Below are 18,040 nucleotides of genomic sequence, written 5' to 3'. Positions count from 1 at the left end.
GTGAAATGCAGTAAGACGGAGTTCTAAGAACAATGTCCTTCCCCTGCCCCCACCCTATCAGCTTTTTATTGTCTTTATCAGAATGATTAAAACAATAAAGGTTTAACAGGGATCCTCATACTTTGTGGTACTTGACCCACTAAAATGATAAATGGATTTTTATGACCTCCCCTCATGCATAAAATGAATGTTCGGACAAGAAATAATACACCACTAGCTTTTCATAACGATAATCTGTGCATCTCAAAATGTGTAATATTGCATTAGTGACTATGCCCAACCGAAGTAGAAGAAAGTTTTGAAAGTGCTCCTTGTGGAGAACAGTCAAAGTTCACTCCAAGCTTCCCTTTCCCCTGTGACTGCTGTGGGGTTGCCTAGGCAAAGCAGGCATACATTTATCAGCAATGTCTGTGCAAGCATGATCAGCTTTAAAAAGATTCTGCAACCCTACTCTATGTTGATCACACACCTCCGAAGGATTGTGGCCTACAATTTGACAACCCCTGGCCTAACTACAAATTACAAATTAAACTTTGCTGCTGTAAAGTGTTTAGCGGTCTGTATGCATTACGAGTATCTCTCATCTCTCTTAACAAATTGATCTGTTCTGGTCAACTAAATTGGTTCTGGAATGAGCACTGGGACTGAGGAATCCTCCCTTCATCTCTGTATCACCCTGGCTTCTTCTTGTAGCTTGCCAGGATTCCTAAATTCCACTGTGATGGAGAACTGTGGAGCCACAGAAGTCAGGAACTTTCCACCAAAGCCAGCAGGGATAAAACTAGCTTTCTTGAACAGAACTGCTGGACGGGAAGGGATCTATGTTTCCCATCTCTCAATGAGCCCACTCAAAAGTGCTTATTTCCTGCTGCCTATTGACCTGAACTCCTTTTTCTTCCAAATGACTTTGCTCAAGATCGCTGGGAACAAGGGGATGAACAGTATGATTTGCTTGCTAATTCCTCTGCCAGCAAGACTGCCTGCTCTTGGTTTTGAACATGTTTAAATAAGATAACTTGATGGCACAGTTCTATTACTGAAGCAGAGGTTATCTCACTAGTGCTAGAAGCGGCCTGAAAGGGAGACCTTCTATGAACAACACTGCAAGCCTCTCTAAACTTGGTAATAAATGTACCTCCTGCAAGCATAATAGATAAGGAATTATAACCACATCTGCTTAAAAAAATTAAATCTATGGGATCTAACGTACCTCCAACACCATTGCAGCGAGATGTCATTTCCCACAGAACCAAAGCCATGGAATACACATCAGTCTGCTTGAAGGATTCAACATTATCCAAGTTCATTCTGGATTCCAGAACTTCAGGAGCCATGTATCTTGCTGTACCAACCTGTCAGCATTTACAAAAGTTAAAATGCTTTAAATGGAATTATCTATTCAGAAAGCAGAACCACCACTAAATATTTTATCTCAAAAATAAAATCAGCTATGTAGGTGATGGGAGAGTACTAAGCAGATGGAAATAGGTTCAATTTTCATGGCTGCATGGCCCAGAAGAAAGTTTAATCACCACTTAAGCAATGCCTCAAAGTGCAACATTTATGGTCTTCTCCCTAAGTGTGAAGAGTTGCCAGGAAAAGAGAATCACTGAAGACACTAATGCAGTTGGAGCTAAAGCTACCCTCCACCCCTTACAAAGGATTGTCTAGATTTTGCTGAAGAGATACTACAAGGAAAGACATGCAGTTATGCAAGCCTGCCTCTAACCATAGTCAATCCATCACAAAGCTAGGCATTTTACCATGTGTTAATCAAAATCCTCTAGCTCTCCAAATTGCTCCTCATGCCTCAGCTTACCTGCCCACTATTGGCCAGGTCATCAACTGAGAGAGTAGGATCCAGCCGCAGTGACAGCCCAAAGTCACAGAGACAGCAGGCCAGATCAGTTTTAACCAGGATATTGGAGCTCTTCAGGTCCCTGTGGACAATAGGTGTCTTGGGCCGGCCACAAGGTGTGTGGTCACTATGAAGGTGGGCAATCCCGCGAGCCAAAGAGCCACCTAATTTCCAGAGATCCTCCCAGCTAATGATGTGTTTTATGAGGTACTCCTGCAAGTTGCCTCTTGAATGGAAAGCAGTGATCAACCAGTACTGTTTGCCTAGATCTGTCTTGCGCTCCTCTGCTGTAAGGAACTGAAGGATATTCTCATGTTTTAGATTTATGTCAGAAAAGATGTCTTTCTCAGTCTTCCAGGAGGCATATTCTTCGTAGGAGAAGATCTTGACAGCTACAGTTTCAAACTGTTCTGATGTGTTTTGTTTCAGTTTAGCCTTATAGACTTCTGCAAATCGCCCTTTGCCTACCAGAGTGTCCAACTCAATGGGCAGCAATTCGGTATTATGGTTAATATTATTAGCACAAGTAGAACTGATGTCAGAGCGATCATCATCCAACATAATGGCGCAAACATCACTACAGTCTTTGTGCTTCCTGGACTTCACATTTTTCTCCCACGCCTTGTTGAGCTTCCTCCTCCTCTGAACACGGTAAAAGTAAAAGATAATGATCACAGCAATGGCAATCATCAGCAATGGGACGAGGCATATAACTGCAACCAAAGCTATCACGTATTTTACTTCCGTACTTGAGGGGGCATCTGGAAAAAAGGTATAAACGAAACTGTTAGAAAATATAGAAAAATGCCATTAAGATAATTATAGTCCTGTAATTATAAAAGAGAGTCAGTTTTGTGTACTGGTTAAAGGCAGCAAGCTAGAAACCAGGAGATTGGTTCCACTTTAGGCATGAGACTAATGTGGGACTAGGATTGAGTTCTAGTCCCACTTTACGCATGAAGCCAGCTGGGTGACCTTGGGCCAGTCACTCCCTCTCAGCCTTGATAAGCAGGCAATGGCAAACTACTTCCAAAAAGCTAAGAAAATGGCAGGGACTTGTCCAGGCAGTTGCTAGGAGTCAACACTGACTCGAAAGTGCACACAGACATACACAATAATGATAGAACTATAGTTTACTTTATAGCAGTATCAGAAGCTACAGTACTAAGCAATCCTGTAAGATTACAAGAATGCTAAGAATATAGTGTTGCAGTATTTTTTCACTTCAGCATTTTAAATGGGCGCAAAAAGGGAATTCTAGCTTATTTGCAAATGCTTGTGTGTATGTGAATGTGAATACAAATACTGAGCTGGGCCTAGCTCAGTTTTTCATTTCATCTAGAACAATAATTAATCAGCATTTAACCACAATGATTGTTTCAAGTAACCTCACAGATTCAGCTTGACAGTCTTGTACTAGACCCTAGAGAACAGCTTGCTGAACTGCTTTTTCATTTTTCATGAAAATATTTTTCATGAGACGGGGAAAAAATGTAGCTTAATCTAGACTAAAAGGTGTGTCATTGTTATTTTTATTGCAAAGTTAGATTAGTAGAGCAAATTGAATACTTTGAAACAATTGCTTATTTTTTTTAGTGTGAAACTCTCAATACCACAGCTAAAAATCTAGTCCAGTGAGATACAACATTGGAATTTGTAACCACAATGGAATGAATAACTTGTGTAATCATACTCTGAGGTTGTCTGTACCAATTCCGTTTTTAGCTTAGGTTTCAAAGTTCGGGGTGATGGGGAGGGGAGGTCAACATGATGAAAAATATACATATATACACAGATGTAAAAATCACTCAATTTCCTTTAAATTCATATTAAATATTTTTCAAGTCACCTATAATACAATCATAGGGACGCGGTGGCGCTGCGGGTTAAACCGCTGAGCTGCTGAGCTTGCCGATCGAAAGGTCGGCGGTTCGAATCCGCGCGGCGGGGTGAGCTCCCGTTGCTCGTCCCAGCTCCTGCACACCAAGCAGTTCGAAAACATGCCAATGTGAGTAGATTAATTGGTACCGCTTCGGCGGGAAGGTAACGGCGTTCCGTGAGTCATGCTGGCCACATGACCCGGAAGTGTCCTATGGACAACGCCGGCTCCAAGGCTTTGAAACGGAGATGAGCACCGCCCCCTAGAGTCGGACACGACTGGACTTAACGTCAAGGGAAACCTTTACCTTTACCTATAATACAATCACAGCATTTCAAGAATCACTAGGAAATAAAATCTCAAAGAGTTAAAATTGACAGATCACTCATTTTACACTATTTATTCATTATTTGTCCATTCATTCAATCTGTATGGCCACCCATCTCAAATTCATGACTCTGAAAGGCTAACAATACTTAAAAACAAGATAAAAACCACATAACAAAATGTCTGGGGCCCCAGGCTCAACAAAACCAGGTTTCTAAGGCTTTATGAAAAGCCAGTAGGGTTGAGGCAAGTCTGATCTCCTGGAGAATGATGTTCTAGAGGGTGGGTGCCACGACAGAGAAGGTTCTCCTCCTGGGTCCCACCAGATGACACTCCCTAGCAGATGGGACCTGGAGCATGCCCCTTCTGATGACAGAAGTTCCAGATGTAAAAGAAAATGAGTAAACAGTCAATTTTCCTTGCTGTTGAAAGGCAAACTACATCCTTGCATTCTCCTTTTATATAATAGTTCAATAACATGCAGTTTTTCTTGTACAGGAAAATCTGTTTTCCCTTTACAAGGGCTGATGGAAAAGAGAACCAGCTTATTTCTTTTCTTATTTCTCCATTCCACAGACCTAGACGTTTCACATGTATGGATTTTCCATGAATATCAACATTGGTTGGGTGGTATTGTTGGTGTCCTAACAGCCAGGAACCACGCTGAGACAAGGAATAGGTCTCTAGTGTTTTATTACTGCTACATAACATAGAATCCTAACAAACTGAAGAAGCGTGGGAAAAACCCAGACATATAAACCCCAAAGACTAAGGCGGGCCCGATCTGTGTCTCTTTGAATGGCCACTTAATTCCTCAGTACTATGCATGCGCTTTACAGCCTGGATGGGAGCCCCCTGCTCGCCATCCTTACTCATGACAGTTGGTCTTAGATAATATGAACACGTGGGGGCAGAGCGTCTGCAGGAACAGAGATTTTCATCAAAATCCCAAAAGGAACATTGTGCCGTTGCAAACAAGTTCTGCCTCTTTCATATGTGTGTGCAAAGTAGCAGACTTTGCATTGGGCTGTTGTGATAGACACCCCCCCCCCCACATATGACATTTCTGAATGAAAGAAGCATTAAGCAGCACTCTATGTTCTCTATCTATTCCCACCCCAGCAAGATATTTGACCCTGTCAAAAATGGCTGTTTGGCTGCTGAACATGTTTGCCTGTTAAAAATAGAGCTTGGCTCTTCTGAATGAAGCATCCTCAAAAAAAAAAAGTGGGGGGTGGATCTTGTGCTGCTGACTGGAATCTTAACTAGCAGCATTCCATACTACAGCTTTTTGCTGCAGACCCCACTTGTCTTCCCTATAGCCAGAATTCTCAGATGAAGACAAGAAGCTACAAGATATTGATCAGCTAAGGCAGAAAGAAGAGAAAACATTAGAAGTGTTGCCAAAGAATTTAACAGCTGATGAAATAAATTAGAGAACATTCCATTAGGAACAGAGAAACAAGGATGCCAAAGGGTATAAAATAGACTGGAGATGATCTGTAAAGGTTCCTATAAAAGAATGTTGAAACTTCTATAATCTCTGGGACTGTAGATTCAGTAAGATCTACCAGACCCTATTGGGATATTCTGAGGCATATTTAATGTCACCTGATAAGATGAATGCTAAATATTTAATGAGCTGGTGACAACAGCCATGCATTTTGCATGGGTTCTCAATAGAACACTTCAGTGATTTAAACAGGCCTGCAAGAGGTTCCACCATGCCATCTGCTTGATAGCTCTCCATTAGTCAAGCAGCAGATGGGCCTCAATACTCAGTCTGCTGCATATTTCTCAGAATTGCTTGCTGTCCAATTCTGATAGACAATTTGAGATACCACTTAAGAGTTCAAAACGAAGGAGTCCCCCTGCCAGCAGCAGTCTTTTCCCTTCGTTGCTGAAAGGGATCCTTGGCACAAAAGAACACACTGAAATTTTTACCCATCTCCTGTTTATTCAGTGTACATTTATAACTTAAGGAGTAGACATTTCTCTCAACATACTGCCCTAGACACATACTTAGAAATTCAATTGTCTCTTTAAGAGGAGATCTTAGAGAAAGTGAGGGCTAGAATAGGAAGCTATTTGGACTTGCAGACAAGGACAGAGCAAAGTTAAGTGTCTGAAACAATTTAAGAGTCTGAGTAGGTTCATGAGTTACAGTATAATGCTGTTCTAGTACAAAGTCTTTAGGGTTAAATCAGAGGAACTCAAAACGTGGGCTGTGACCTCCCAGAGAGGTAACAATTTTAAGGAGGTGTCACAACTCAGGCTTGGAGTTTTGAGTATTATTAAGCTTATGAATACATTTGCAGCTCCTTCATTTATTTATGAGCAACAAACAACACTGTATTCTTTAAATCATTATTCATGTTATAGAACACTGTTTTGAAATGAACTTATTTGACAAATTGGTCACACTTAACATTATGCCAAAAAATGTCAGTAAAGTTGCTGTGACTGGCTTTGATTGAAGAGTAATTTATTTTCCAGATTGCGAGTATTAATGCAAATGAAAGAGACAAAACATTTATTTCTACCACTGACCCTGATAGATCATGTGACAAACTATTATCAGATATTAGTGATCCACTGACACTGACCACTAAAAGCTAGGATTGTCTTCTCTGCTGGCACTGCACAATGTAATATATCCATAGACTTCCAAATGTCTGTAGAAGTATACTTATTAGTAAAGTTCATTATTTTTATCCATTTTATAAACTTGTAGGATTTTGACACGGTTCTTTCGATGTAAGTTAAAACATTAAAAGTGGTGTATTTATCGAATAAATCATTAGACTTATTCATGCGGTGGGGAAAGAGGTGAATGCACGCATTCATTTATCAGGTTAGATGGTCATGGTAACACAGGATTTGGAAATACCTGGCTGTTGGGTTTTGAGGGTTATTAACAGCTAGTAGTGTTTGTGTTATGATGCTTTGCTGAATATTTAGTAAGCTACTCTCTTACTAAGTATTGGACTAGGGCCAGAGAGATTTAAGCTGATACACTATTTAGAATTGGGGCACTGTGTTACTTCGCTGTCTACTTTTGAAGAAGCACTTCATTTGAACCTTCAACAAGAAAAATGCCTCTTTGAAGATCCATGCAGCCTTAATGGACACATCAGAGCTGCACAGTATGTTTTTCCCCTTACAACTACAACTTTAAGGTATTGCAGACAGGTGCTACATTCACACTCGTTCAAGCTCCAAAGGACTTTTTAAAGACTAAAACACTGTGCAGCTCTAGTGCACATACCTAGGAATAAGACTGTCTTCTAAGTAAATGCATATAAAATTGCACAGTAAATTTAGGGCAACCAAATCTGGGCTGCAAGAATCCAGATGACTACTAGATAGAAGCAAAGAGATACAGGTATCTCTAACTCTTGGCTGTCGCATTAGAATTCTGCAGCCAAAGATCACATTAGTAGGGCTGCATGCATGTCTGTACACACACACACAGACACACACACATCTATGTGTGTACATACCCAACCAGATACAGAAATGCCGAATTAAAACTCAAATTACTCAAAAATATCCAAATTAAATAATCATTAAAAGTGTGGCTGAATAAATATTTAAATATGTACCAAGATGCCAGTTGCATTCACCTGCTCATATTCGCTAGTATGTATTATATCTTGCTCACAAGGATATTTAGGAAAGAAAGGCTACATAAAGACTGAAAGCTGGTAAATCAAGCATAGAAAGTTTCTACTGTTAGATTCTATAATTATCAGACGTTAACCTTACACAAAATTAGGTTGCTTAAGTCCAATAAATACCATAAAACAAACAAGGCACTGTACATGTACTAAGCATTTAGTTTAAACATTTACCATATCTTCAGCTTTTGTCCATTACTCTACACTGGTTCTTTAATCAAGTCAACACATATTATTCCACTACTACTTTATTCAACACTGATTGATCTCACATTGAGTTTTATGTTTTCCTAGTTTTAGTTACAGTTTATGTTCATCCTTCTGAAATTACTGAAACCTCTAACAGCTTGTTAAACAATGGTTTTTATATTTTTACAGACTTCAATCATCTGGAGTAATTCAATGGGCAAAAAACGTAAGTGAAAATTAATCCTGCCTGGTTACCTTTCCAGTTCAAGGTCCTTTCCACCCCTTCCCGATGATCTACAAAACAAATGCAGAGACACAAAGGTACACAGATTACCAGGTCCACAGAGGTGACTCTTACATGGCTCATGTTTAAATTGTACTGTCACAAATCTTTTTAAGATTAGTAGTGCAGCACAATCCCATGTATAAAAAAAATGAAACACAGAGCAGCTGCATAAGTACAGACAACAAACTCAAATGACCAAGCCTAATACTATTTTCTTCAGCAAAGGATCGTTACCTTGTCGTGGTGCTGGAGCTTGAGCACCTCAATGATGCCATGAGCTAAACCGTGAAGGGCCACCCAAGACGGGAAGGTCATGACAGAGAGGTCAGACTAAATGCGATCCCTGGGGAAGGTAATGGCAACCCACCTCAGTATTCTTGCCGTGAAAACTAAATGGATCAGTACAACCAGAGATATGTCGGTATACCATCGGAAGATGAGACCCCCAGGTCGGAAGATGGTCAAAATGCTACTGGGGAGGAACAGAGGATGAGCTCAACTAGCCCCAGACGTGATGACGCAGCTAGCTCAAAGCCGAAAGGACGGCTAGCGGCCGACGGTGCTGGTGGTGAACGGCGAATCCGATGTTCTAAGGATCAACACACCATTGGAACCTGGAATGTAAGATCTATGAGCCAGGGCAAATTGGATGTGGTTATTGGTGAGATGTCAAGATTAAAGATAGACATTCTGGGCGTCAGTGAACTGAAATGGACTGGAATGGGCCACTTCACATCAAATGACCACCAGATCTACTACTGCGGACAAGAGGACCACAGAAGAAATGGAGTAGCCTTCATAATTAATAGTAAAGTGGCTAAAGCAGTGCTTGGATACAACCCAAAAAATGATAGAATGATCTCAATTCGAATTCAGGGCAAGCCATCTAACATCACAGTGATCCAAATATACGCCCCAACCACAAATGCTGAAGAAGCTGAAGTAGAGCAGTTCTATGAGGATCTGCAGCACCTACTGGACAACACGCCTAAAAGAGATGTTATTTTCATCACAGGAGACTGGAATGCTAAGTTGGGCAGTCAAATGACACCTGGAATTACAGGTAAGTATGGCCTGGGAGAACAAAACGAAGCAGGACACAGGCTGATAGAATTTTGCCAAGACAATTCACTCTGCATAACAAACACTCTCTTCCAACAACCTAAGAGACGGCTTTATACATGGACTTCACCAGATGGACAACACCGAAATCAGATTGATTACATCCTTTGCAGCCAAAGGTGGCGGACATCTGTACAGTCGGTAAAAACAAGGCCTGGAGCTGACTGTAGTTCAGATCACGAACTTCTTCTTGCACAATTTAGGATCAGACTAAAGAGATTAGGGAAGACCCACAGATCAGCTAGATATGAGCTCACTAATATTCCTAAGGAATATGCAGTGGAGGTGAAGAATAGATTTAAGGGACTGGACTTAGTAGATAGGGTCCCGGAAGAACTCTGGACAGAAGTTGGCAGCATTGTTCAGGAGGCGGCAACAAAATACATCCCAAAGAAAGAGAAAACCAAGAAGGCAAAATGGCTGTCTGCTGAGACACTAGAAGTAGCCCAAGAAAGAAGGAAAGCAAAAGGCAACAGTGATAGGGGGAGATATGCCCAATTAAATGCAAAATTCCAGAGGTTAGCCAGAAGAGATAAGGAATTATTTTTAAACAAGCAATGCACAGAAGTGGAAGAAGACAATAGAATAGGAAGGACAAGAGACCTCTTCCAGAAAATTAGAAACATTGGAGGTAAATTCCAGGCAAAAATGGGTATGATCAAAAACAAAGATGGCAAGGACCTAACAGAAGAAGAAGAGATCAAGAAAAGGTGGCAAGAATATACAGAAAACCTGTATAGGAAGGATAACAATATCGGGGATAGCTTTGACAGTGTGGTCGGTGAGCTAGAGCCAGACATCCTGAAGAGTGAGGTTGAGTGGGCCTTAAGAAGCATTGCTAATAACAAGGCAACAGGAGACGACGGCATCCCAGCTGAACTGTTCAAAATCTTGCAAGATGATGCTGTCAAGGTAATGCATGCTATATGCCAGCAAATTTGGAAAACACAAGAATGGCCATCAGACTGGGAAAAATCAACTTATATCCCCATACCAAAAAAGGGAAACACTAAAGAATGTTCAAACTATCGAACAGTGGCACTCATTTCACATGCCAGTAAGGTAATGCTCAAGATCCTGCAAGGTAGACTTCAGCAGTTCATGGAGCGAGAATTGCCAGACGTACAAGCTGGGTTTAGAAAAGGCAGAGGAACTAGAGACCAAATTGCCAATATCCGCTGGATAATGGAAAAAGCCAGGGAGTTTCAGAAAAACATCTATTTCTGTTTTATTGACTATTCTAAAGCCTTTGACTGTGTGGACCATAACAAATTGTGGCAAGTTCTTAGTGGTATGGGGATACCAAGTCATCTTGTATGCCTCCTGAAGAATCTGTATAACGACCAAGTAGCAACAGTAAGAACAGACCACGGAACAACAGACTGGTTTAAGATTGGGAAAGGAGTATGGCAGGGCTGTATACTCTCACCCTACCTATTCAACTTGTATGCAGAACACATCATGCGACAAGCTGGTCTTGAGGAATCCAAGGCTGGAGTTAAAATCTCTGGAAGAAACATTAACAATCTCAGATATGCAGATGATACCACTTTGATGGCTGAAAGTGAAGAGGAACTGAGGAGCCTTATGATGAAGGTGAAAGAAGAAAGTGCAAAAGCTGGTTTGCAGCTAAACCTCAAAAAAACCAAGATTATGGCAACCAGCTTGATTGATAACTGGCAAATAGAGGGAGAAAATGTAGAAGCAGTGAAAGACTTTGTATTCCTAGGTGCAAAGATTACTGCAGATGCTGACTGCAGTCAGGAAATCAGAAGACGCTTAATCCTTGGAAGAAGAGCAATGACAAATCTCGATAAAATAGTTAAGAGCAGAGACATCACACTGACAACAAAGGCCCGCATAGTTAAAGCAATGGTGTTCCCTGTAGTAACATATGGCTGCGAGAGCTGGACCATAAGGAAGGCTGAGCGAAGGAAGATCGATGCTTTTGAACTGTGGTGTTCGAGGAAAATTCTGAGAGTGCCTTGGACTGCAAGAAGATCCAACCAGTCCATCCTCCAGGAAATAAAGCCAGACTGCTCACTTGAGGGAATGATATTAAAGGCAAAACTGAAATACTTTGGCCACATAATGAGAAGACAGGACACCCTGGAGAAGATGCTGATGCTAGGGAGAGTGGAAGGCAAAAGGAAGAGGGGCCGACCAAGGGCAAGATGGATGGATGATATTCTAGAGGTGACGGACTCGTCCCTGGGGGAGCTGGGGGTGTTGACGACCGACAGGAAGCTCTGACGTGGGCTGGTCCATGAAGTCACGAAGAGTCGGAAGCGACTAAACGAATAAACAACAATACTATTTTATTTATTAGTTTGTTTTTGGCATCACTTTAATGAATTAGTACTCTGATTTTCCTATATTCCAGCTCCAAGGAAATTACATTGCCATTACAATCCTTCCGTAAGAAGCCTTACAGCAGAGGTATACACTTCATTTCTAATTCACAATTCCAGTGAATTAGAACTGGAAATATATTTTTAGCAGAAATTATTTTTTTAAGAGAGTATACACTATAGCCAACTGACTGAGAAGAAATTAGTGTAAGCATAAAAAATGCCTATCCTGCTCTCTGAGGAGCTGTGATGTTTGCCTTATTCCCAAAGAAACACAGACTCACTTAGTCAGGGCTAAGGATTTCCGGTTTATTAGGAATAGAATGCATACACAGAAAAAGACGGGAATGAGCACATGGCGTGCGAGGTAGCCGGTAAATACCCCCGGTGCGGACCTGGTCCTTCTCCACCCATTGTCCCAAAGTCCTGATCCGGAGTCTTGATGGGCGATCAGGGTGCGATTCCGGAGTCTCGATGGGCGATCAGGGGGATTAGCGCTGATCACCTCTGTCCTCTTCCTGTGTCCGGCGCAGGTGTGTCCCCCGGGGTAATGCGGAGATGTCAGGGAGATAGGATGATGGCTTCTCGGGTCAGGACAAAGGTATGGCTCCTTTGTCCTTAATTGGTATTTGTCTTTAGTGCTTAAAGGATTATCACTAATTCCTTCCTCTTTCCTTCCCTTCTCCGGAAAGGCATGTTCCCCGTTGTGATGCATGTATGCATTGCAATGGGGGACATGACAGGAGCCACTACTCATGTTCCTACAAGAATTACTAAGTTAGTGGTGCCTCATTTGAAGGAGACAAGCCCATAGCAGTAATTTTATAAGACAGCAAGCCCTTTCATATTACATTTCTGCAATTTAAGTTACTATATGGTCTAAATAGGATTCAGACAGAGAACAGAATAAATGGCTGAACCTTAAGAAAGTAAACTGAAACTTCTAGATCAGATCAAAAGCCCATTAACACAAGGTTCTTCTTTCTCACTGTAAGCAACCAGATGGCTACCGGAAACTCACAGGCACTGTAATAGCATTATCCTTCTGCTGTTCGCACTAGCTCTGATTCAAAAAATCAGAATGCTTATTACATGAGAGTTCTGCAACATTACTCAAGTGACACTATTTTATTTATTTATTTGATTTCTATAGCTGCCCATCTCAACAAGTGATTCTGGGTGGCGTACACTCATAAATAATAATAAAAAACAATTAAAGCAATACAAAGCAAATATATACACAATATATTTATTATATATATGTATATATATATATATATATATTAGATGAAAGGTGAAAGATTCCCTATGCAAGCACTGAGTCATGTCTGACCCTTTGGGGGGAGACTGCTTTCACGACATTTTCTTGGCAGACGATAGAGCAGGGTGGTTTGCCATTGCCTTCCCCAGTTGTCACCTTCCCCAGCAGCGAAAGCTGGATTCTTGGATAGCCGGCTCAGGTCGACTCAGCCTTCCAAGGTCGGTAAAATGAGTACCCAGCTTGCTGGGGAAGGTGACGACTGGGGAACGCAATGGCAAACCACCCCACTCTATAGTCTGCCAAGAAAACGTCGCGAAAGCAGCATCCCCCCAAAGTGTCAGACATGACTCGGTGCTTGCACAGGGGACCTCTCACCTTTTTCATATATATTATATATATATTTTATATATACATAATATATATAATAAATATATATGGTTGCCTAGTAAACAAATGCCAGAGATGTTAATATAGCCAAGAATAGGGCCCTTAACATTAGTTTTCCTGTTGTACGTATGCTTTATTTCTGTACGTCTCATCCTATCTGGAGTGCTTACTGGTAGACCATTCTGACATAGAATGTGAGAAAGGGACCATTGATTAACTCTGATCTTGGAAGTATCATCCATATATCATGGCAAGTGGTCAGTGACAGTCCCATCCTCCAGTTTAACTCATTTTTAAAGATATCTGAGAGTCAAATTCCACTGAAACCAATCAAGGCTCTTTTCTTTAATTCTCTCTAGTGCAGGGTTTCTCAACCAGAGTTCCGTGGAAACCTAGGGCTCCATGAGACATCACTAGGGGTTCCCTGGGAGATCACAATTTATTTAAAAAATATTTCAAATTTGGGCTTCACATTAAAAAGGTAAATTTCATTCTTTATTTTTAGTTTAAGAACATTGTTAATGCATATATAAAGGCCTACACATGAAACAAATATAATAATGTTGTAACTTCTGGCCTATATTTGGCCCTGAATGTGCAGGGGTTCCCTGAGGCCTGAAAAATATTTCAAGAGTTCCTCCAGGATCAAAAAGTTGAGAAAGGCTGTTCTAGTGTGTGGAAAGGTAGAACCATTCTAAAATAAAGCAGATGAAATGGAAAGCGAAGTAAGTTTTTTTTTAAAAAAAAAGGAGTGAAATCTTAGTACAGTACTTACATAAGGTAACATGTGAAGATAAAATCACCCTTGAGCTGAGCCTTACTCTCAGCTCAAGGGTGATTTTATCTTCACATGTTGGCATCAGTTTGGAAATATATTGTCACTGCCTTCTTCTGAGGTGTTTTTTAAACTTCCCAGGCTAGTCTACAAGCCTGGTATTTCTGAATCATCTCCCATCCAAGTATTAACCAAGTCTGATACAACTTAGCTTTTTCAAGATCAGCCAAAGTTGATTAAGTGCTGTTCTCTGCTGTATTTTGACTGTAAGCTAGTAGCAGTCTAAGGATTCTTATTGAAATAAGGCATTATTTGATTCATTTATTATTTTGAAAATAACAGTGGAAAAGTCCAAAATCTTGGAAAAATACACCTAGCAGTGATTCTGTGCTTTTTTATGATGGTGCTTCATAATATTTAGAGATATATTTGTTCCCTCAAGATACTAGCTTTCAGCATGCAGAAAATATAGTTTATTTATGCACTCCAAACTAAGGTGTAGCTTAATCCAAAATTTCAAGCTTAACAATATCTCACCTGTTAATCTGCAGACTGTAAACTCATCGATCCTAGTGGTGTTCAAATGGATAAATAACTTAACTGATCTTCAACATATGTTAGCAAGTTTACTCATTTCTTTTTTTTAAATAATTTTATTGATTTGTTAAAAAACAATAAAAGACAATAGGAAGTAAACTCAGAAAGGGAAAGAAAAATAAAGAGAGGAGAGAAAGTGCAAGAAGAGATAAAAAAGGAAAGAGGAAAGAAGAAAAAATAAGAAAAAGAGAAAAGAAGTGTTTAAAGAAGTGAGTTTTGATTCTCACCACAAGTACAAGTTTAGTAATTCTTCACCCCCTATAAGGTTACATACAAGTATCTCTTCTTCCCATAACCCATCCCTTATCCATACGTAAATTCATAAATCATCAACTTTTCAGCCCTGGTGTCAGCAAAAAGTCCATAAAGGGTTCCCAAAATTTTATAGAAACGTGTTTTATTTTAACCTTGGTCAAACAAACCAACTTTGTACCCCTTCCTTTTGCCTCTAGCAATCTTGATCTTTAATTCATTCAGATTAGGTATGTTTGCCGCCTTGAGTTATTTATAAAAATAATAAAGGCGGGATAAAAATTAAACAAATAAATAAATAAATGTTGTCACAGGATTTGATCTCTCATCAGTTTTTCTTTTTCCCGTATCAAAGGCTTTCTTGAGGCTTTAGCAAACCTCTTTTATAAATCCAGTAAGGAGTCATTATCCAGGTCATTCTCTTGGCTTATTGTATTTCTACTTTAACTTTCATCTCTGTCGTATAATCCACATTTTTTTTTATTGTCCAGTATTTCAACAATTTCTTTGTATTCTAATATATTGCATTAGGTGAGATTTGTTTCAACTCTTTACTCTGCAGATCTTCCAAAGTATTCTTCTTCATATCTGTCATTTCTTCTTTAACATCTTTTGGACATAGACTATCCATAGAAGCAGGCATCACGGCTGAAATTTTAGCTGCTGGTTTCTGTCCCCATTCTTCAAATATGTCCTGGAATATTTCAAATGTCATGCCATTTTCTGTCATTTTGTCCCAACGCTGACCAAAGACAAAAGGCAAGCCTGTCACTTTTTTTTTCTTTTTCCTTTTATGGCTGGAATCTTTAGTCCCCTTCAGTGTCCAATTTCTGAAATAATAAAGTCTTGAATTTGTGTTATGACTTAAGGCAGACTAAACAATTTAGTTCCCATTAAGATACTATTCATATAATTATTTCCAAAAACTTACAGAAAAAGTCCTAATATTCCAAATTTATCTGGTCTATTAATTTGTAACTTTCTTAAAATCTTATTTAGTTTTTTGCTGTTTATTTCAAATCCTTTAAATTCTTAAGCTTAGAGTTAATTTTTCTTTTCTTCTGGAATGAAGATAAATTCACCAGGTGGCTTTGCAAATTTTTTGTTTTGAAGATCTGTATTAGTGTTAAGATAGTTAAAGAGGTAATTTCTGAAAGTGATTAGAAAGTGAGGTTAGTAAACCCAGGGTCTTTAAAAAGGCTCTGCTGTTACTGAGAGTGTGATGGCTTCTCTTCATCTCCCGGTGCTCAAACCCATGGGAAACTGTTATTCTGTGGTCTCCTTGCAAGGAGCAGCAGTCTGGAGCACAAGTGGGTGATCTCCTGTCCTCTCCTTATCTGGAGATGTTCAGTGGGACCAGTCTACTTGCCAGTCCTTTGGTTGTGGCGTCGTATCTCCGCTCATTCTGAGATGTGCTAGCTTGCCATTCTTTACCCAGAAGTCTGTCACAAGTTTACTCATTTCTCAATGTCTTTCCATCTTACCATGTTCCTATTAACCTCTCAAATACCTTCCATTCTACACTATTCTATTATTCATGAAGACACTGCTAAGTATGCCAGTGTGCGTGTATGTATTGTTTTCATCTGAACATTCCATTTTTCTTTCTTGCTGGTATTTATTTGGCTAGGTTAAACTAGAATCTAAGGCTGGCCTCTAAAGCTATATAAGCCACTGCACAGGAAATTATTTAAATTCCTTTCTTTTTGCCCTTTGCTTGTGAAATGTTTTTCTTTGTGTTTACCTTTCTGTACCCTTTTAAGCTTTTAAGCCTTAAATGAGCTCACATTTGCTGTTTCAAAAGTTCATATTAACTAATAAAGAAAAACATTATGCTATTGTGAGAATGAAGTGCATTCTGCAAAATTATAGCAAATCAATTCACAGACAGTGACTGATTTAACTAATTGGCTCAAGGGCTTCAAATGAGTAGCACATTTGGCTGATTATGTGTAGTATGTAGGCAATTTTCACTAGCATTCAGCATCCTATTTAAAAATCATTTTTTAAAAAAAAAATAATGTATCTGTGAAATATCAGTATACAACCAAGCTGCAGACAATTAAGACTTTACACATTCAGAAAATGCACACACTTTCTCCTTCTTGGACTGAGTCAATTCAGACAGTACATTAGAAACCACATGTGAATTCTGTCCATATTACTCTCCATGTAGAAAATCTAAGGTAACCCAAAGCTCCACTAACTTATATGGTGGATAACTTATAAAATGGATATTTCCTTATATAGGAATTAACTATACAATATGATAGAAATATAAGAGAGTTTTGTGCTCATGCTAAAAAGGTTACAGTAATGAAATGACTGAGTTCTGCCATTTCTTTAAAGCAGACTGTTGCTCATATTCAAGTTCATATTATTATCCAAATGTTCAAACTAAGCAAACATAGTAATGAATATTGAAGCAAATAAAAAATCTTACCCCACGTTCACAGTGTAAGAACCTGAACTGTCAGTGCTGAACAGGAAATAGATTAAGGTTTTCCCTACATAGCTAAGTGAAAATATTGACCGTGCAATGAAAGAGATAGATTTCTGTTGAGGATCATTGTGGAAAGAATTGAAAATTAACAGTATTATAATGCCTATAGATGTAAGGGCAACAGAATTTTTTACAGTTTGGGTACACCACACCAAAAGACAGTGTTAAGCTGAAAGAATTCAGAAAAGAATAAATGAAAATATTTCAGGGATATTATACAACACCCATATGAGGAAAGTTCCAATATATGTATTTAATTTAGGGTTAGAAAGAAAAGTGAGTGAGAGGGAATATAAAATATATGTAAAAAATAATTCACGGTTTAGGGAAATGGAGTTGTTTTTGCTCTTTCATTTACTAAAACTCAGGGATCACCAAGCCAAATGACGGGTAGTTCCAGAAAGATAAAAGGAAATTTTAATCAGTGGAATTTAATCTAAGATTTATCAACTGCTGTCAGTTTGACCTTAAAAAGCCTAGTTTAGGCTTCAAGTTTGGACGCTGGGGATAAAATGTTAAACATGATTGGCCTGTCATCACTTTCAAACAATTTTTTATGCTGTTGCTTAGTAA

The 18,040-nt window shown here is 39.4% G+C and overlaps 1 protein-coding gene and 1 long non-coding RNA gene across 2 annotated transcripts in view; both read right to left on the bottom strand.

The window, feature by feature from the left end:
- The window catches only part of LOC134497916 (uncharacterized), an 854,438-nt gene that overhangs the window by 645,551 nt on the left and 190,847 nt on the right, over positions 1-18,040 (bottom strand). The gene's annotated exons all lie outside the window — the stretch shown is intronic.
- TGFBR2 (transforming growth factor beta receptor 2) overlaps positions 1-18,040 on the bottom strand; it is a 61,155-nt gene that overhangs the window by 9,583 nt on the left and 33,532 nt on the right. Inside the window, exons 4-5 of the mRNA XM_063303921.1 lie at positions 1,820-2,619; positions 1,211-1,352 (exon numbers count right to left, since the gene is read on the bottom strand). Of these exons, the coding sequence (XP_063159991.1) occupies positions 1,211-1,352; positions 1,820-2,619 (942 nt within the window). The remainder of the gene's footprint in view (positions 1-1,210; positions 1,353-1,819; positions 2,620-18,040) is intronic.

The sequence above is a fragment of the Candoia aspera genome, chromosome 4 (genome assembly GCF_035149785.1).
Source record: "Candoia aspera isolate rCanAsp1 chromosome 4, rCanAsp1.hap2, whole genome shotgun sequence".
Classification (NCBI taxonomy): domain Eukaryota; kingdom Metazoa; phylum Chordata; class Lepidosauria; order Squamata; family Boidae; genus Candoia; species Candoia aspera.
Note: the sequence above shows the minus strand (reverse complement) of the source record. Positions and strands in the feature narration are given on the sequence as shown.